The sequence below is a fragment of the Eschrichtius robustus genome, chromosome 8 (assembly GCF_028021215.1).
Source record: "Eschrichtius robustus isolate mEscRob2 chromosome 8, mEscRob2.pri, whole genome shotgun sequence".
Taxonomy (NCBI): Eukaryota; Metazoa; Chordata; class Mammalia; order Artiodactyla; family Eschrichtiidae; genus Eschrichtius; species Eschrichtius robustus.
Window position 1 is genome coordinate 87510197 of NC_090831.1, and position 20750 is coordinate 87530946.

The following is a 20750-nucleotide window of genomic DNA, read 5'->3' on the forward strand; positions in this document are numbered from 1 at the left end:
GGTATATGGATGGTGGCAGTGCCTGAAGTGATTTACTTGGTTTCAGGTTCAATCCAACCATTAGAAACCACGTCTAGAGCTCTCTCTTATCTATGTGTAACCGTCTTTTTTGAGAAAAGTTTTGAAACTCTTCCTTTAAATTGCATAAATCCAGTAAAAACTAAAACCTTACGTAACAGGAGCCTTAATAAAGGGGATAAGAGAGAGAATAATTATATCAGAATATCTAAGCCAAGGAAAGCAACTATGAAAATCCCAATGTGCTTTCTGGCAAACGAGGCAAAAAAAGAAACAGTATTCTCCTCATCAAAAAGAAGCATGCATGTCTGTCTAAAGTTTTCTTAGCATAAAATCTAACACAGATTTTAAAAAATGTGAATCTTTATTTAAGAGCATGAAATAACAGCACAGATAGTTCCTTAAAAAGCAGTCTTAGCAAACATGGAAAAGCCTGTGTCAACAGCTATTTGTTCTATTAATTGTTGATAAGAGCTGAGAATTCCAATTTCTCTTTTCTTCAACATTTTAATGAACTACTTACTGATGTAAAATCAGATTGTTTTGTTTTTAACTGCAAGACTTCATTGTGTTTTAATATTCATAAGGCTCTCTACAGAGGGGATATATAATGAGCTAACAGCACTTTCCCAAATTTATTTGTACATAAAATCCTTTTGTCCCATTGCATCTCACAAGAATGTATTCTATACAACACACTTTGGGAAACCCCCATAGGAGGTCTCAGCCCCATTCCCTTTATGTTGTGTTATCTGATATACCACTGATAGAAATTAGATGTTTAATCCAAGAAATGGGCTGTAGTAACCTCCAAAATGCACATTCCCTTTGTTTAGTTGGTGCAGGTGGTAAAGCAGTTGCAGAAGTAGGAATCCATGGTGCCAGAGGTCCCTGACCCTCTTGCATAGAAATGGCATACAGCATCTCTGTAAATGACCTCTTGACAATAGCAGTCAAGGTTCCCTGTAGAACAAATAAATGTTCTCATAGAATGACTCAGAGCTGGAGGGTGGGAGGGGGAAAGGGAGAGAGGAAGAGACATCGAGAGAGGAAGTTTTATGTGGTTTCTCCATTCCATCCCAGGGAATCCGCATAGTCCAAGCACTGTACTTACATGGCCATGTTGATCCAGTTCATTGTTGGTGAGTTTCACCTTTTCAAAAGACACCATCTGTTTAAGTAGCTGCTCACCAGTAAAAGGAGAGTCTGGATGTACATACAGCCTAAGAAAATTATGAGAGAATTTTATTGAGATTTAAAAAAAAAAAATCTCTCTTTGGGTTATAAAATATTCTGATTCTAAAGGAACACAAAAATATCATATAAAGTGAATTTTATTTGCCTCGTATAATCTCAAATTTATAATACAGCAATACCAAAATAATGCTGAAACATCTAAATGTGTTTCTTTGTGTACCAATGACTTAAAAGGGGTTATACTAATGGTAGTATATATATGTTAATCCTAATCTCCCAATTTGTCCCACAGGAAGCTCAGCTCAGTGCTCTGTGACGACCTAGATGGGTGGGATGGGGGCGGGTGGGAGGGAAGTCCAAGAGGGAGGGGATATATGTATACATATAGCTGATTCCCTTCATTGTACAGCAGAAGCTAATGCAACATTATAAAGCAATTATAGTCCAATTAAAAATAAATAAATAAAATATACTTAATACATTTTCTGTTATTTGCTGAACAAGCCATTTTTTTAAAGGTGGGTTTTTCCCATCGACCTAGTCAACTACTGGTCTGCTTCTGTCAAATATAAAATTCTATTGTTGTAGATATTTTCAAAAGAAAGACTAGGTTATAACTAATTGCAAAATGAATTCCTAGTATAAGCACTGCTAAAAAGCAGTGAAGACAAAGAATTTAAAAGAGGAAACAATTCTAGAGAATCTATTCATTTAAACTTGAAGGTGATTCAAATTAAAGTTTGTGTTCTTTATAAACAAGACAGAATAATTTTAATACAGCGACCTGGGGAACTTTTAATAGTCCACAGATCACATAGTCTGTTTGCTTCTCCCGGTACTTTAAATATTACTACTTTCATCATCACCTAGTTAAGTGCTTACTAAGGAGAGTGAAAACAAGTTGGGTAAGCTTCAAATTATTCAATGTATTTATCTGTAAACAGCCTAAGCAAAAAAAAAAAAAAAAAAAGGCTTTGATGGGAAAAAATATACTTATCAAGTATTTATCGTTTATTGATCAGCTGCGATGTTCAAGGCAATCTTTTACTCACTGACAGTTAAATGCCTGCAAGCTTCACACTAAGTACAACTCTTTGTAAATCACAATCCTAGTATGCACTCAACATAAGCGTTTCTGAAGTCAGGGATATCATAGAACTAATGATAGGGAAAGGAAATATCCTTGATTTAATGGGATAAATTCCTTTATCCATGCAATGGGTTATTTATATCTATATTTTGTGTAGAATCTTTATAACTATCATTAAACAAATATTATGGTTGGGGCAAAGGCAAGGAAAAAAGTTTAAAAACATATTCATGTAAAGAACAAGAAGTCTATGCCGTGGTTTGTCACACAGAGGACTAAGAATAGAAGAATTGGGTGCACGTGCTGCAACTCACAAAGCCCACAAGAAGCAAAGCACAAAACAGGCTGACAGCACTAAAGATTCTTACCAGACCCGTACAAGAACTTAGGTGTTTGTCTGCCTGTTTGTTTGATTTTTTTTTTTAAGGAGTGCTCAAAATTGCCTTCCAATTGAAGTATTCTTTGATGACACAACCATAATAGCTTTTCAAGTGTCACGCCTCCAAGGCTATAACTTTATAGGTGCAGTTGTTTTACTAATCAGCACCACATCCTACCCACTCCTCCAAAAAGGTTCAAAAATATTTAAAGTCCTAGAAGTTGATGAGATGGTCCCTCTTTAAGTATCAATTCACCACATATGATAACATTAATAAAGATTAATTTATTTAAATATCAACTACTTTTTTAAAAAAGGAAATGTCCTATATGAAAATATAACATTACTTAGGTCATGTATAATGTCTTGTTCATTATTATGATCAAATGATATTGTCAAGCATCATTTCTTCTGATAAGGAACAGCTGACTGATGAACTTCAGTCTAAAATAAAGTGCTTCAAAGAACTGGAACTGCAAGGAATTTCTACCATCAGTTCAAAAATGATCACCTCCCAAGTTCTTCACCTTTCCCATATGGAGCTAGAAAATATAGCACTATGTCTTTTAATAATAATTACAGTTGCTTATATGATCTAGAATATTTCTATCCTATAATGCACAAAACATTTCAATCTAATATCAATATAAGTAAGCTGAACTAGTATGAATGAAAAAACATACAGGAAGCCCTGCTTCTCTCAAGTCCTCTGGGACTTAAAATTCCAGCAATAGCTTAAATATGCTTCAGTTAAGATAGTGTATTGGTACATGCTTTCCTTTTCCAGCCAGAACAGATTAGTAACATAAACAAGGCATGTCATATTTCCAACTGGCCTGCACCAGTTCCCCATACCTTCAGATAGGAGGAAAAATGTATGCTAAATAAGAGTGATTAACTTCTTAGAGGAAAGACTTAGAGAAAAAAAAAAAGAAAAGGGGTTTGCTTGTAAAAATGGTTAGGAATCTGCTAAAATACTTCTCTCATTCTCTCTTCTTTCTTCCTCTCTCTCCCCCTTTAAAAAAAACCTAAATTTTGGAAAGAAGCTCTAGAGTAATGTGAACTGGCTAGTTAATAGTAAATAGTAGAGAACACTAATTATATTCATTTAAATATCTATTGTAAATTTGTAAATCTTGCTCCTTTTTTTAAAAAAAAATCAGTGACATTTAAAAAAAATTTTTAGTCCTAAAAATTATTTAATATGTTATTTAATATATCAGTTTGGAAGGGCTGGGAAGATCTCCTTCCTAGTCTCTTGTGGGAATGGAAAACTTGGAGAGGCTTCTTTTAATCTCTTCTCCAGTGTATTTAATATACTGTAAGCTCAATAATATGATCAACCACTAAGTAAGCTTAATATTCCATTTGAACTGTATGTGTAAATTGTGTTGATTCTGTGCCTTGACTTAGACTCCAGACTAGATACTAACAAAGAACCATACTTTGAACCATAACTTCAGAGTTCCTAAACCTGTACATTTAAATAAATTCTTAGCTCTGATATGAACTTCCAATCAATTATAAAAATTAGTCATAAAACAACTTTAAAGCTGTAAGGCTTGGTTTTAGAACCCTAAATGTAAAGTTAGCTAAGATTCATTGTTTGTATTAAAGTATGCAGTTAAGAGTCCTGTTCTTAAACTATTAGTATTCACATAAGTAAGAACTTGCTGGTTTTTTTCCCCCAGAATGCTCATTTGGGCAGTAGCAATAAAGGTTTGCATGTGATTTTTAAAACGGAGTTCTCCTGGAAAAACATTACCAATGAACAGCACAAAAACGAACATGTTTTGTTTGGGTCATTACCTAATATATTGAGTAATTTCTCAGTAAAAGAATATTTTTTTAACATCTTTATTGGAGTATAATTGCTTTACAATGGTATGTTAGTTTGTGTTTTATAACAAAGTGAATCAGCTATATATATACACACATATATCCCCATATCCCCTCCCTCTTGTGTCTCCCTCCTACTCTCCCTATCCCACCCCTTTAGGTGGTCACAAAGCACCGAACTGATCTCCCTGTGCTATGTGGCTGCTTCCCACTAGCTATCTATTTTACATTTGGTAGTGTTTATAAGTCCATGCCACTCTCTCACTTTGTCCCAGCTTACCCTTCCCCCTCCCCGTGTCCTCAAGTCCATTCTCTACATCTGCGTCTTTATTCCTGTCCTGCCCCTAGGTTTCTCAGAACCTTTTTTTTTTTTTAGATTCCATATATGTGTGTTAGCATACAGTATACAATGGAATATTACTCAGCCATAAAAAGAAATGAAATTGAGTTATTCGTAGTGAGGTGGATGGACCTAGAGACTGTCATACAGAGTGAAATAAGTCAGAAAGAGAAAAACAAATTCAGTGGAAGAATATTAACTTGATGTCGAATTACATTTATCCACTAATTATAATGAGGTAAAAAAAGAGTTTGTTTTTCTTACTTAAAAATCTCTGAGCCTTTTACTGGTCAAAAACTACCACATTTTACCAATATGATATTTACTATGTGAAGTTATAACCACGTTATAACAAATATTTACTATAAGCAACTACTTTACTAAAATGAAGACTTCTGAAAAGGATTTTAGGGCAGCCACTTCATCAGTAGGTTTATTATGTTCGTTGTTAGCCAAATAGAAATGATGGATGCCATATGAAATGGATCCAGATTTCTAATAAATATTCCAATTGAAATTTAAGAAAAACTTTGAAATGAATTATGACGAAGATAAAATTAAAGGCAATGTTCTGCATACAAACTCTTGCCTTTCTCAGAGACTAACCCATATTTTGTAGTTAATCCTGGAGTGTCTGGGCTTGGAAAGCTCTCTTACCAGAACTCACGGCTTTAAAAACAGACCTGCTTAAAATTCAAACAACCAGGGTAGGAGACATTCTGCCAGCAAGGTTAATACAAATTTTGCTTGGCTGGAAAATCTGGAGGCACAAACCTGGCTGGCAGCGGAGGGTCCGCCTTGCCAGCCACCAGCCAGGAGGACCGGTGGTAGGCATAGCGGTACCTCTTGTTGTCCACAGGGACGATGTCCATCAGTACTATGTACTTGGCCTCAGAATCCACACCGGAAAAGGACACACGGATGGTAGGAAACATCCTCCTGACACAGTGAGACAAAGAGAATCACCCGAATTAGAGAGGGAGGAAAAGGGTCCGCCTTCCCTCCCTACCCAGCCCCCAAACTCTTTGTGTTTCCTGTAAAGCCATTCAGGGATGTGAATACGGAGACTGACCTTCTCCCGAGCCTAGATAATCTTAAGTGTCATCTCTGTAGGAGTCCTCATTAATACCCAAAGGTCTGCAATTAGGGAAAATCCTGTGCTAAATCATCAAGCCCATTAGGCTCCCAGACCAAAATCTCCAGAGCAGACGGAGTCCTATAACCTCCTTGCCTTGCAGGGAGAAAACTTACTCTTGCCTTAGTAGAAAGCCAGAGCAGGGTTCTCAAGTTGAATTTCGTTTCGGAAGACTCTGGGCGGTGTGTCCCAGAGTCCTGACAGCTGGAGCAGTCAGGCGCCAAGGGGCCACCGACCCCCAGAGCCTTAGCCCCAGTCCCAGGAGCAGCCTGCACCTGGGACTTCCTGCCTGCCCTGAGTCAGCCCACTGCGGCGCCAAGGGGCCCCCTGCACCAGAGCTCCTTCCTACCGGGAGTGTGGTCGTTTCAAATTTCATTCTTCCTCCCAGGTTTTCATTTTAGTTTTTAATGGGAGCTTCTGCAAATTGAGGCTGATAAAAGGGAAGCCGCCTGCCTCCCTCACAGCACCCAGCAGCCCGCCCTGTACCCCGGCACGAGCTGAGTTCCTGCTTCCCTCCAGATGCCGACCCTGCACCCAGAAGCCATCCCAGGCTGCCGGGGGTCAGAGATCCCAGTCCCATGCCCTTAGGGCAGGGGTGGGGCTTCCCACTGCCAGATCCCAAGAAAGCAAATGCCTGGACATCTGTCTCAGCAGCTCTTTCCAAAAGCAAGTCTGCCGAAAGAAACCCTCCTTGAGCGAAGCTTCCTCTTGGAGCTCAGGACCAGTAGAGTTTCACCCAGTTCCTGGAAACTCCCTCTGCCACCCAGGGCACTATTCCCTTCTCCCCACTCCTCACCCAACAAGCCCCCCTACAACCTGCCAGACTTGGTGATGATCATCTCCGTGCCCAGCTCGTGGAATTTGTCCCAGAGCTCCTTGGTCTCCAGGCTGCAGGCAATTTTGGCCATTTCCTCGCTGGGGATGATGGGGGTGGTGGGGATCAGCGGCTCAGTGCACAGAGAGGAGGAGGATGGGCTGCTGTTGCCCGCGACACTGCCACCAAACTCCCCGTGAGCATCTAGGCTGGTCAGCTCGCCCAGGGGCTGAGCGCAGGACGACTTCTCGACAAATTGTTCTGCAGGCAAGGAGAATTGAGAATGACAGCTAATTCTGTCAAGAAAAGATACAGGAAGGAGAACAGCGCCACTGAAATAGGTTCCTGGATTTGACTTTGGAAAAGTTACGCACAGAATCTCCGGGAGGGCAGCAATAACCTATCACTATATAAATTAAGCCTGAAATTCCTGTGAAGTGACATGGCTCCTGCTTGCTTACGGAACCAAATGAGTGAGTTTTAGAACCATGGTTTGTTACCACCATTACTGAAACCCACTTTGGAGAATAGAAATGCGAGGAGTGGATAAAGGGAAAGGCATGATCATAAAGAATTAAAAGCAAGTAGTCCTGTTGTTATCCCTCCCATGTTCTAGACTTCACAGCTTGTGGGCTCTAGTGCCAGTTCTCCCTCATTGACAAAGGGGACACTTTTCTGCAGGGAGATCAAGGGAGTGAAGAAATCAGCACCTTCCTCACTTTGAGAGAAACTTCGCTTCCCTCCTGGAGTCCCCTCCCCATAAGAGAAAGTGAAAAAGGGGTGTTGGGGGGTTAAAAAAATTAAGTCACTTCGCTTCTCTGCCTGGCTCCCAGTTTCCTAGGCTTTCAGATGTTACATTAGGGCATTTTTATAATTTCCCTCCCAGCCTGAGAGCTTATGAAAGACTAGCATATTTATTGCTTGTTAAATCACAGGAGTACAATCTCTGGGCCAATTTTTTGGACTGGGCTTGAAACAAGTACTTGAGGGATGATATGTGTATTTCTCTCTCTCTCTCTCAAGAACGTTTTGGAAGTGAGCAAAAGAACCCCAAACCCAGAAGAGCAGAGTATTAAAGTAGGAAGAACAGTTTGCCATCTACCATCAAGCTGAAACACCACTGCATACGAACCAAACATTCTCCCCCACAGATGATAAAGGCCTGGGACTACACCAGTCACTTTGATGGAATACAGGGGGAGCTCTGTAATTGTCCCAATTATCTTGCATCCTTTAAAAAAGAAACTACTTGAATCCGCAATGTGAAACTGAACTTCAAACAGCTCTGTTCTAAGTGCCCTCAAGGAATTGAAACAAGTTTTATATATATATATATATATATATATATATATATATATACACACACACACACATACATACACACGCATACACACCACACACACACACACATACATACACACGCACACATATAATGTTTTATTTCTCATATTTCTCTTTTGACTTGGGGCAGGCAAGCAGGAAGTAGAAAATTTTTACCTTCTTTTCTCTTAAAATAATAATCCAATTCATGGAAGCATTTTAAATTAAGAATAACCAAATTAATTATCCTTCTGTTTTCAAATTCAAAGAGAACCATGCCATGGCAAAATCATATTTTTTACTAATGTTTTCAGAAACACATTCACATAACATCTGTATAGGGAATTAACAAGTAGCCTTAGAAATTTTCTGACAATTGAAAAACACAAATGCTGTAAGCTCCAGACTAACCAGTGGGTCAGGGTTGGGAAGTGGAGGAAGAAGAAAATGATACAGAAATGCTCTAACACAATGTTATATGTCAATTATATCTCAATTTTAAAAAAAAATTAATGATCTAGTCGTCTGAGGTGGTTCTTCTGAGTAGATTTAACGTGTTTAAATGAGCAGTAATGAGACACTTGTGACTCCCACCCTACAGTTTCTTCAGCGTCTCGCTAGTGTTTCATTCTCTCTTAACAGGTATTTCACATGCCGGAGTCCTTGGCTTACAGCTGCTAATTGTGCTCTGTTGAACTGGCCCCTGAAAGGGACTAGAATGCCCTCTGGTTGTTTTTGGAGCCGGTCTCAAAAGCCCCAGGGGAGGGAGGATGCTCATTTTACACACTGGGGTAAGGGTGGAGGTGCCGAGAGCTGTGAATGGTTTTATAGTTTAGAATTCAGAGGAAGGTGGGTTTTTTCTCAGGAAAGTAGAGAAGGAAGCAATGTTGCAATGACAGTGGAGCTGAAGCTGGCATGTTTCCCAGTCTACTGTCTGTACTTCTATCAGGAATTTTAACCTGAAATCCTCTTTTCCTGCTAGCTACCAAACTGTAATGGGGGCATTTATAAAGAATTCAGAGGCCCCCTAAATAGGAGCGGATAATGTTGGGAAGTGCCATAAACGTAACTTTGAAATTGGTGGTGAATTTTTTTCTAAACAGTTGGAGTTTGTCTGATTGGTTGTTTCCATTTCTTTGGCAGGTTTAGATTTACCCAGGAGGATAGGTGGGAAGAACCAGGGAAAGGGAGTGAAAACCTTGGAAGAGAGACTTTTTGACATGTTTTCTGGAGATCATCCAGTTTCCTTTTCCTTGGTTCTAAGTTGCTGCAGGGATTTTAGTTCTCTCTTCTCTCTCTGCCCAGGCCCCTTATTTTTCATCTCTAACATTTCATCTTTTATATTATTATTGTTGTTTCAAAGTGTGAGATGTTAAAATGTTGAGAAGGACAGGGAGAAGGAAGAAAAAAATTGATGAGAGTTTAAAAGTTATTTAAAATATTACCCTAAGTTCGCTGTTTGATGCTTTCCACAGTTTTAGGGCTACCAGATGATCAGGATGTGGACTAGTGATTACCTGGGGACCCAAGAGGTAATGATGAGAACACTTCTTTCTCCCTCAGTTGTAAAGGGACTTAAAACACTTATCTCCAGCAGTTTCTTTCCCACACAATTCACTCGTGGTAAGGGGAATATAGTCCCTTTTTTCCCTTTACTCTGAGAGTAGTGTCTTCTATAAATGGTAAAGGTTGTTAAATAAACAGTATAGCTAAAAGTTGAGGAATCTGGGAAATGGTAACTGGCTAATGTTTTTGCCAACCTCCACTGATGTCTTACAGATAAGTCTAGAGCTTCTGTGAAGAAAATGGTTCATGCGGGGACAACTGGCTTATTCTACGGCACTTGACAGTTGTCTTAAGGAGCTGACTTTGTGTAGTCTATTCAAGTCGGGGGAAAAACAAAATTAAACTAGTTTTTTGTGAAGTCAGAGTCTCCTTGGTTTCAAATGCACAAGCAGGTGTTACACGCATCGTAAATCCTGTTGAGTCTTTAAAAGGGGTTTTATTATTATTTATCCCCTAAATGTTTTTATCCCAACAAAGTTACACACACCGGATGTCCGAGTTGACATAAGGATTCTAGACAAATAGGGAAAGCGACTAGCGATATACGTACGAGATAGGAAACCGGTTGCATTTAACAGACTGTGAAGTCCCCAAAGAATCCGGGCCTAAGAGAAAAAAAAATCTCCCACCCGCAACGTATAGTCTATGGCCTGAGGGTCAGAGCTGCCGCGAGCCGGGAAAGGTGGCCACCCTCGAGAGCCTCCTGAAGCTAGGGAACAGAGGGACAGACAAATGTGCAGCACTCCCATGCCTGCGCACCCCGACGGTCTAGCACCCGACTTACCCAGTGGTTTGATAGTGTTCTCCGTAGCTTCCTTCTCTTTGGAGCCGCCGCTCGACATCAGCGCGGCGATGGAGAAGGCGTTGGCCCTGGAGGAAAGCTGGGGCTTGGGCGACGCCGTGAACTCCATGGCCCCTAGTGCGCGGTCCTGGCCAGGGACCTGGCCTGCCGAACTGCCGTCCAGCTTCCCCAAGAGAGACAGAGACTGAAACACAGCGGAAAGTTTCCAAGTGCAATCACAGGGGAGTCGGGGACTCTAGATGAGTCAGCCCCAACCTCCCGAGAGCTCCACACCGGCCTCTCCTTTCCCCCACCGCAAGTGCCTCGAGCCGCAGAGACTTCAAACTAGTCGGAGAGGACCAACCACGGTCTCAGCTAGGTGTGCAAGCACCGGGACGCTCCGTAGGACCACAGGCTGTGCCTCCGGAAGCTGGAGACGGGCATCAGCTGCGCAAAGCCCAGGGGTCCTGCAGCACCCGCTCCACGTCTTTCCTCCCTCCCCACTCTGGGGACAGTCGGAGCGGCTGAGCGCAGCTAAAATGGGGCGGTTGCCTGGGAGCGGGAGCGTAGCCGTGCGAGCGCGGCGGGGCGCGGAGGACACTGCGCCGGGGCGTTCGCCGCCCTGCGCCTTAATTTGCTGGCAGCTGCGATCCCGGCGGCCCGCAGCCAGTCAGCGCCGCCACACGTCACCGCTTCCTGATTCCGCCGCCGGGGGCGGGGCCGCGGGGCCGGGTGGGGAGGGCGCGCCCGGGGCGCGGCGCCCGCGTGGCCTCGCTCAGCAGCCGGCTGGAGCATGGCACCCGTTCGGGGAATGGGGTGACACCACCAGGCTGGCGCAGCGGCCGCGGACTCAGCCGGCCTGGTCTCGCAGTCCAGGAGTGAGAAGGAGGTGATCGCTGTCGGGAGGGGACATTTTGGTCGCGTCCTAAGACCTGGGATCTCGGGAACGTAGACCAGAGGAAGCCTCGGGGAGTTTTTGCTCCTTCCATTCTTTTTCTTACTGGTGCTCAAAGTTGCAAAAGAAAGTTAGCGCTAAGTAGGGCAGAAACCGACGCCGTAGAGCTGGCGCCAGTGGGCCAGAGCCCATTCGCCGGGCAGCACCCAGGGCTGGGTCCCTGCACTCGTTGGGCTCCAAAATCTGGCTGCTAGACAGTGGGGCTGGAGAGATGCAGCCCTGCAAAAGATACGCTAAGTGAGGGCTGTGAGCATTTGGCAAAGGATGATCTCAGAACCACGGCTTCTTCTGCACACCGGTGCGCCTCTCATTCAGGGTTTCTGTTCTCGAGAGGGACTCTCGAAAATCGGGCCTTGACCGAGGGGAAGGCGAGGGGCAGACGCCGTGCCGGGGGGGCGCGGCACCCTGCTGGGACCACGCGACGCGCAGTTGGAGAGTGCGAGCCTCACAGCGCCCGGGCTTGGGGGACACGGAACCTTCAGCCTTCACAAACTCAGTTGCGACCTGGACTTCCCACGGCCTTATGGGGGTCGTCTTGTTGGCCTTGTTCAGCTTGAATAACTTAAATTCTCCGAATTCGTAGGGTAATCCGCCTCACTCGGAGCCGTGTAAACTTAGGCTGACACACACACTCAAGCTGTACATGTAAATATTTGCGCTCCTTTCCAGTCAGTCGGTTTGGCGATTAGGAGCCTCTTGGTGGGTCTTGAAAGGAAAAAAGAAAAAAGAAAAAGAAAGAAAGGAAAGCAGCTCCCATTTCCCACCAACGTTTTTCTCTCTCCACGGCACACACATTCCCCATCCCCTGAAATAAACTTATGGGGGAAAAAAACCTGAAAGTCAAAAGTTGAAATCGTCCATGTAAGTAACATGATGACAGCTGGGAGACTCGTGATTTAAGCCTGTCTTGTCACCGTATATCAATAGTTTCTAACAATGTACTGCATGAGATTTCTGATATTAGTCTCGATGTACAGAGAGTGTATGTAAATTAGGGGGAAATTTGTAAAACTATAGACTTTTGTGCTGGAAGGGATTTACGCCGTCTTCCAGCCCATGTCCATTTGCTTTGAGAGTGAGAAACCGGGTCTGGCTGGCAGGGCGGTGCATCTCCCCTAAAATCGGCCCAGCCGGCTAGAGGCGCAGACCTGCACTCCAGGCGAAGATTTTGATCACACCCGGGCCCTGCAGCTGTGCCTGGGCTATTCACGGGCGATCCACAGTAGAGTAACGCAGGGTGAGAATGCTTTCAGATTAAACTTTGGTAAGAATAGAGGCTAAACCACTGCATGCGCCTACAGATTCTTTCCTATTCTTGAGTCTTTGGTCCTTTGCTGTTTTTGGACAGCCCAGACCCTTGGGTTAATAAAGCTTCCCCCCCAACACACACCCTATCTCAGTCAATGCAACAGTGACATTTCGCTTGTTTGAATGTAAGGCGCAAGCTTGTCCCTCTCCCGTCTGAAGTGCTCACTGTTTGGCCAGGAAGGGAGATTTCTGTCATGAAGTTTTTTGGGGGCACGAGGTGGGGGGTTGTTTGTTTTGGGTGAGTGATGTCATAGTCTAGAACTTTATGCTTCAACTGGGCATCGAAGATCTTATTTGCTGGTTTCAGTTTTCATATGAGGAAACATATCTTTTATCTTAACGGTTCAGGCTGGAATTTGAATAATTTCATGACAGGGACATTTTTAGAAAAATTGGCGGAACACGGGGAAAAATGATTTGCCCCCAATCAGTTTCCACTTTTCCAATTGCCCACGCAGCCTTAGCCCAATTCTGGGTCTCTGGTGGGCAGCGAACTTTGACTGTTCATCCTACTGCAGGCAAAATAGGAAGCTAAGCTAGCGCGTGCGGAGGCAGGCGGCACACCACAGGAATTAAAAGGGCCACTTTAAACAAATTCGGGCTCTAGAGGTGAGCCGTTTGGGGATCCCTAAAAAGTGATGCATCTCGTTGGTGTTGAAACCGCGGCAATAAAATGTATACTACAACATAATTATCAGGGGCACACTGTCCCTTCTCTTAGATTTATTGCCTCTGCAAATCAATACCGTGCTATAAAAACGGGGATCCAGTACTTGGCAGAGAGGTGCCGTCACAGGGTGATTCAAAGCCCACCCGAAGAGGAGATCGCCCAGTTCTGAGGTCCCTTCAAAACCCAGGTGTTAGCGTGGGTTAACAGGTAAAGCCACCTAGGGGGTTGGAACAAAGCAATCACATTAACACTTCCCTGCAGGCCCTTCTCTGGCTGACTTCAGGAGGGCGGGGGCGACTCTTGGACACCGGAAAGTGCCTTGCACTTGGAGAAGGCTTTGAATCTTGACTTTAGCCCACTTTAGCCCTCCCTGAGACTCGGTACAGGTTACCTAAATTTCTCAAAGCCTTAGTTTCATCATCTACATTAAAATAGACCAATAATTTATTCCTACCTAGAATATCGTTCTGTGGATTAAACGGGATAAGGTGCGTAAAGCGCCTAAACAGTTACCCCAGTATAAGTAAATCATGAGTACAGCATTTTATTATATTTAATTTTGAGCTGCAATTTCGCGATCTCAGAGATCTTTCCTTCGTGTGCTCACGTACAGGTAGCTGTGTAGACAGTTTTGGAATGTACGGATTGGGGTCACATTGTGGTAATGGACCATTATTTACATCTTGCTAAACTTTGGAGCCTAGGAATTAAAATTTGGGGTTATATGTCTGAGTCTGGTTATACGGAGTTTGATTATATGGAGGACTGGAAGATGTTTCTTTATACACACTACCGTTTCAAATTGTCATTTGTAGTCTCCGGAACTCAAAAGTTGGTCGACCCCAGAACTGTGCAGGAAGAAACGGTTTCACGATTTTGGCCAATAGCCCCTCGCTTAATGGACGTTAGGACTAACGCAGAACCCTCCGCTGACAGCGGTAGGGACCCTCCACCCGCGTGGGACGACTGCGCCCGGAGCGGCACGACCCGGTGCCACACCAAGAGCACCGCCTGGTACCCGAGGGCGAGAAAGGAGACCCGCTTCTCAACGCAAGGGCAGCTCTACTCCCGAGATCTCGTCTGCATCCTGTTTTCCGCTCTTTTTGGTAAACTCCTTAAAAGCAAAAGAAAAGGGCTTCGGTGCTTTTGGATTCCTAAATTCGGTTTACCGAACAAGAAAGACACCCGAAGCAGCGTAGGGAGCGCGGCCGCAGCCCCCTGGAAGCCGGTGCTACACGTCCCGGGGGCGCGCCGTGAGCAGCGCGCATCCCTGGGCTGAGTAGGGAGCGCGCGGCGCAGCCTCTGACTTCACTGTGCGGCGAGGGGAGTGGTCTGAGCCTTTCCTCGGAGGAACCCGGACCAAGGCTCAAATGCACATCCTGACGGAGTTAAGTTTTTTTGAACCCAAGTGGTCCCCGAGAAGCGCCCCCTCCAGTCCCGGCCGCAAGAACGGGCCCGGAACGTCCGGAGCTCAGGTCCACCCCGGAGGCCCCAGTGCCGGGCGACTCGAGGCGCCTTCGCCAATTCCGGTTCTAAGGGCGAAGCATAGATCAGCTCCTCGAGGGGCGCGGCCAGAGTGTCATCCGGCGGGTGTGTGTGTGTGTGTGTGTGTGTGTGAGCGCGCGCGCGCCCAAGCGGCCCGGGACTTCACACTGGCGCCCGGCTGTGGAACCCAGGAAAGGGATGTCTTGTGGGCCTAAGGCAGGTTGCGCCCATCTCCAGGGCCTACGCCCTCAGATAGTGAAGGGAAAAATCTTTCCGGGCCAGAGCCCCCGGCACTGCGACGTTGCCGGCCGGGCCTCAAGCTCGAGGAGGTCTGCGTCTGTGGGTGCGCGCCACCGCCCGGCTGCGGGAACTTGCACGCCCGGGGCCTTCTCCGGTTCCTGTCGCGTGGAGCCACCGGGCCTACGGGCAGAGATCAGGCGCGGGGCCTCAGAGCTCCTCACAGGCTGATCCCTTAGGGTCGCGACCCTCCTGCTCCTTCTCTCGACCACTCGCATGCAGGTTTGTTCCGCAGGAGCTCTAGACTGCAGGGACCGACCCTAGGCGCCCCAGGCCTCCTCCTGACCAGGGCAGAACTCGTACATTAGAATTGGGTGCAAAACTCGCATCGTGATCCCAAGAACAGCAGAGAAATCTCTTCTGACCCTGTGGGCTAGGAATCCAGACCTGCTCTCTCCCACCCCTCCTCCACCTTCCTTCCTCCTCCTCCATACGGGCTCCTGCCCTCCTTTTCCAATCCTCCTCTTGGGACTTCGTCCGTCGCCTTCCCTCTCTCAACCGCCTGGCTGCTGACCAATCCTGTGTTTAACACTTAGATATTTCGTACATCATGAATTTTTGCATGAATTTTGATCTTTTAAATTACTGCATTGAAATATTATTTCTTTATTAGTTTTTTTTGGCACCCCCTTAAATTTTAGGCTCTCATCCTAGTCTTGGCCGGGTCAGGAAGGTTAAGAATTTGATCGAAATTATACTGATAATAATCAGTAGAGCGATGATTTCCACTCAAATCTCTAGCTTTGAAAGCATCACCCCTGCCATTATCGCGCACACTGGACTGTTTAAGCGGGAACCCCCATTAGGAGGAGGAAAGCGGACAGAGGATGGTCCCCTGCATCAGGATGAAGGTCATCATGGCCGGGTGCCCTGGCCCACCGGTGGGGAGGCGTGGGCCCTGCGTGGATAGGGCACACCACAGCCAGACAGGCGGCCCAAGCGTCCTTCCTGAGCTGTGACTTCTTAGGTGTTTAAAAACAAACTGAAAACTAAATGAGGCAATTTCCGTAGAAGAGCAACCACAGCTGTCTTGTCAGCGCCCCTCCTCTCGCAAAGTAGCGTCGGTTTTGCAGATGTCACCTAATTAAACTTATAGCGATTACCACATTTTGGAAGGTGATCCAGCCTTCCAACAACCAACTGCACCCTGTCCCCTGGGTGATTGCTGGAGCACGTCCTGCCTTCGATTTTCAGGAGCTGGAGCCAGTTGTTTGGTGACAACTTGTCCGGGTCCTTATCAAGAGGTTTGGGAGATCAAGGCGGGGAAGACCCAGGCAGGAAGTAGTCCTACAAGGTATCTGCTGCCAGCCCCCATTGCAAGTCTCCCCAGAAGCAATTTGATTGAAGCTCATTTTATTCCCTTACCCGCGGAGGGCAAAATACACCCAGTAAGGGCTTGGGTGCCTATTCCCAAATGTCAGCATGTTCCAGACGACTTGAAGCATGTATTATGTAAGGGAACAAAGATTTATGCATCTAGTAAAAGATAAAGAATGCAGAGTATTTGTTCATTTATCTAATATTACCTGGTACTTACTTTGGGCTGGGTATTGTGCTAGGTTCCATGAATAGACCAGTGATCAGAACCCTAAAATTTCTGCCTCATGCAACTCACAGTCTGGTGGGAGACACCAATAATAAACACATGAAACCATACACACACAAATAAATAGAAATTGTGATAAAGATTTGAGGAAACAAGGAGCAGAGATACCCAATTCAACCTGTTTATGGCATTCATTCATTGTGGACAAGGCATTGGCTTATTGGGGTGGGGATGGGGCTGGATAATTTGCACATGATCCCTGCCTATCAAGGATTCAAAACGTAGCTGGAGATGTATAAAAGAACATCGATATGAAAAGTATACATTACAGTTTTCTCAACATTGAGCTAAAAGAACTCTTAGGATGTAAGGGCATAAAGGCAGACTAAACAACCTTAATAAAAAAGCTTGCAGAGGAAGGTGTGGAGCCTGGCATTAGAAACACCAGTTTGGGCAAGTGCCTCTGTTTCCATATCTATAAAATATGGTTTTCTGATGATAATACCTACATCAAGTTTGTTGTGAAGGTTAATGTCCGTGTGAGGGTAAAGGACTTAACAGATTTTACTATTGGCCAACTCTGGAACTTTGGCGAGGCCCCTTTTCAATTTAATACAAATTACAAATTTGTAATTGATACAAATTAGATCTGATGGAGAACTGTGTCCAAGAGCCCCAGTTTCCACCCTGGAATTGTAAGGAATGTAAGAAACAGCTTTCTCTCTGGAGTCTGTGAAAGGCTCTGGGTCTCACTCGATTTCTATGGTGTAAGAGAAACTCATACTTCACCACTAGGAAGGGGCCAGGTCCCCGGGGATGCTCAGGCACGCGGCCTCTCTGTTGTGAACGCCCTCGCTGGAAAGACTGGAGGTCCACAGATGGCCTTTGGGCTGCATCTTCTTCCATTAACTCACGTAGTTTGAAGGCATTTTGCGTACATTTCAAGTCCTGGATGCTAGTTTTTCAGTGCATTGCAAAGAGCTTCTATTGTGCACTTAATATGTGCCGGGCGCTGCACTAGGCTTCCCAAGACATACATAATGTTGATAATAATATCTGTCGGGTAGCATTATCATCTGCATTTTAAAGTTGCAGAAAATGAGGCTTGGAACGCGAAGTAACTCACTTGATCTAGGGCACACGGATAGTTTCATGGTGGAGCGGGAGGCAATCTTGGACTGTGTGACCCAAGTCTTTTAGCTCCGCAGTCTTAACCTCCAACCCATATCGAATGCTATCACTAACTTGGCTAGTTTCCGGTTCTGGAAGCAGAGGCAGTTCGGAGGAAAGGGCTGAATTCTCTGTTTGTATATAGCAGCCCCAGAAACCCGTAAACACCTGCCTGTCTTTGTTGTATGCTCACCGGGCCAGAGAACATTGTTCCTTCAAATGTGGGCAGATGTAACTCGCATGCCCACGGTCCAGCCGCCCGGCGTGCCAAACAGAAGGCGGGCCAAGTAAAGGTCTTTCGGTGTCGCACATAGACCGCGAGCCCAGGCGGCCTTTGTCATTATTCTTTCCTGGGGGTGATTACCGACTAATCTGCAGGTTCCGCGGAGGCAGCGGAGGCGGCGAGGGGGATGGAGGCGGGGCAGGCCCTGGAGATCATGCAGAGCTTGGCTGGAGTCTGCGTACCCCCAAGTATGGGAGGCAGACTTTCAAGTTTTGGAGGTTTGAAGCCAGCTTTGTCCTTCATTGGCCAAGTGACCGTGGGCTGTCTGGCTGCTCTGAGCCTTAGTTTCCCTAGCGTGAAGCGGTCGGCTCGCACAGTGCCCGGCGCCGGCTGAGCACACTGGGAGCGGCGGCCCCAGTTACGGAGATGCGATGGCAGGAAGCGGACGCTTTCCTCAACGGAGAGGCGCAGACTAACCGAGCCCAGGGGTTTGCAAGGCTCACTCTCGCCTCTTGACTCTGGGATCCGCTGGTTCTCTCCCACCAACCCATCCCCTTTGCGGCTGTCATCGGTCCAGACCTCCACCTTGGAGGGGCCACGACAGCCCAGAGTAAAGGGGACAACAGCAATGTATGCTCGACTCCACTAAGTTCCATCACTTGGTGACTCTAGAGGTGGACTCAGATTCCTAAAGATGCTTCCTGAAGTGTCACTGTAAGGGGTCCCTGCGAACGACCGAATGGTGGAGAAGCAGACCCCGACCCACTTCTCTGCTCGAGGCGCTCGGGCCACCGTCCCGCACACGCGGCTCCAACCCAGGACCCGGGGCCAGAGACGGTGCCCTCGGCTCCGACCGAGGCAGTCCCTGCGCCTGGGACGCAGACGTCCAAGTTAGAGGCCCCGCCGCTGCCGGTCCCTGCTTAGTCGGCGTGGTGACGGTGGCGCTGGCGGCGGCGGGGGCCTTCCCTTGGCTGCCCCGCCATTTAATCAGGGCTATTATCAGACTCGGCTTGCAGGATGGCGCCGGCCGAGCTTTACCCCCATTAGCGCAGGGCTGGGTGGGGGCTGGGTCCCCAGACTGCCGCCTGTCCCGGCTCAGCTGCAGCGCTTCTGGAGCGCTTTGAGAAAGGCCGAGGCTCGGGGTCTGGCGGCGGCTTGGGCCGTCTCAACACAGCCCTTCTCCGGCTGACAGGTTATTAGACTTTTATATCCTACCTCCCAACTCGACCCTTTCTAGCTCTTTGGCGTTGGGGCAAATCACTGAACTTCGAAGTCAGAGCCTCAGTTTCTCATCTGTAAAATGGATCTGGATAGATACTTAACTCTAGGTCTTCCTGAAGATAAACTGAGATGATGCATCTTAAGTGTTAGGCGGACCACCTGGCGCGCACAAATGGTGTTAATACTATTATTACACTAGAATTATATCTGCTTTTTTTTTTTTTTTTAAAAAAGCCCTCTCCCCTTTAATTAAAAAAAAGAGGGGGTGGAGAGGGACCAAAGAAGTCCAAAGATTACTTATAGACTTGCTGGTTTTATTCATGACTTGCTGGGTTCAAGTTTCTTCTCTGCCACTTGCTATCTGTGTGACTTTGGGCACTTCACGTCGTCTCTTTGTGCCTCTTTGCCTTAGCTGTGAAATGGATGGAATACTAGGACCTGCGTTATTGGACTGTTGGGCACATTAAATGAGCTGATGCATGTAGAATGCTGAGCACAGGGTAGGGTCTCCTTAAGCACAAGTTATTTGTTATTAGTTATTAGCAAAGTGTTTTTACAAACCACATTCTTTAGGTTTGTTTTTAATCTTCCTACAAGCAAACAACTGTCTCCTGATGTTAAGGAATATTACGTCGGGGTTGGGGTGTCAGGTTTAGGGCTGAATGTCAGGTCTGGAAATGCCAGGGAGGGAATCATACAACAGCGTCTTCTAGCATCCAGAATTCCCTCTTTGTATTCCCATCACAATGCGCTATTGACACGGTCCGTTTAAAGGTAAATGTCTGGACAGCAAAATCGGTCACTATTATTTTCAGATGGCAGCTAAAAAATTAGCACTCTCAGCAACCCCAGTATTGTCAGCAGTAGTTTCTAATCAGTAAAATATAATTAGCAAAGTAAGACTAATTATTAAAGTGACCTTCTAAGTAGTGAATGTTTGTGAATGGTCCTTAAGTGGGATGTGCTGGGCACACAGCCCAATACTTAAGGACTGCTCTCAGCTTCAGCCAGCACTAGACTCAGCTCATCAGCTACCCCAAAAGCCTAGTGCTGCTTTTCTTCCTCTGACATGAAGCAAACGGCCCATATAATGATTAAATTGTTTCAAGGGCTTGTATGTGCCTGGCAATACTCTAAGGACCTTACCTATACTATCTCATTTGATCTTCCCCATTTTACAGATGAGGAAACTACGGCACAGAGAGGTTATGTAACTTACTATAAATCACACAGCTAATAGTTGGTGGAGCATAGGTTAGAATTCTTGTTTTCCTTTCTCCTGTGTTCCCATCTCCCAGCACTTTTAGCCCCTACTCTTCTGCAACTCCAAAAGCACTTCAAAACCAATGTGTCTGGAAGAAATCAAGCAAACAACAAACCTCAGAAAGTTCTCTTC

General features: G+C 45.7%; 1 protein-coding gene across 1 annotated transcript in view; it reads right to left on the bottom strand.

The window, feature by feature from the left end:
* Positions 1 to 11122, bottom strand: part of TBX20 (T-box transcription factor 20) — a 51785-nt gene extending 40663 nt beyond the window's left edge. Inside the window, exons 1-4 of the mRNA XM_068550039.1 lie at positions 10483 to 11122; positions 6815 to 7073; positions 5638 to 5802; positions 1133 to 1241 (exon numbers count right to left, since the gene is read on the bottom strand). Of these exons, the coding sequence (XP_068406140.1) occupies positions 1133 to 1241; positions 5638 to 5802; positions 6815 to 7073; positions 10483 to 10609 (660 nt within the window). The 5' untranslated portion in view covers positions 10610 to 11122. The remainder of the gene's footprint in view (positions 1 to 1132; positions 1242 to 5637; positions 5803 to 6814; positions 7074 to 10482) is intronic.
* Positions 11123 to 20750: the final 9628 nt, after the last annotated feature.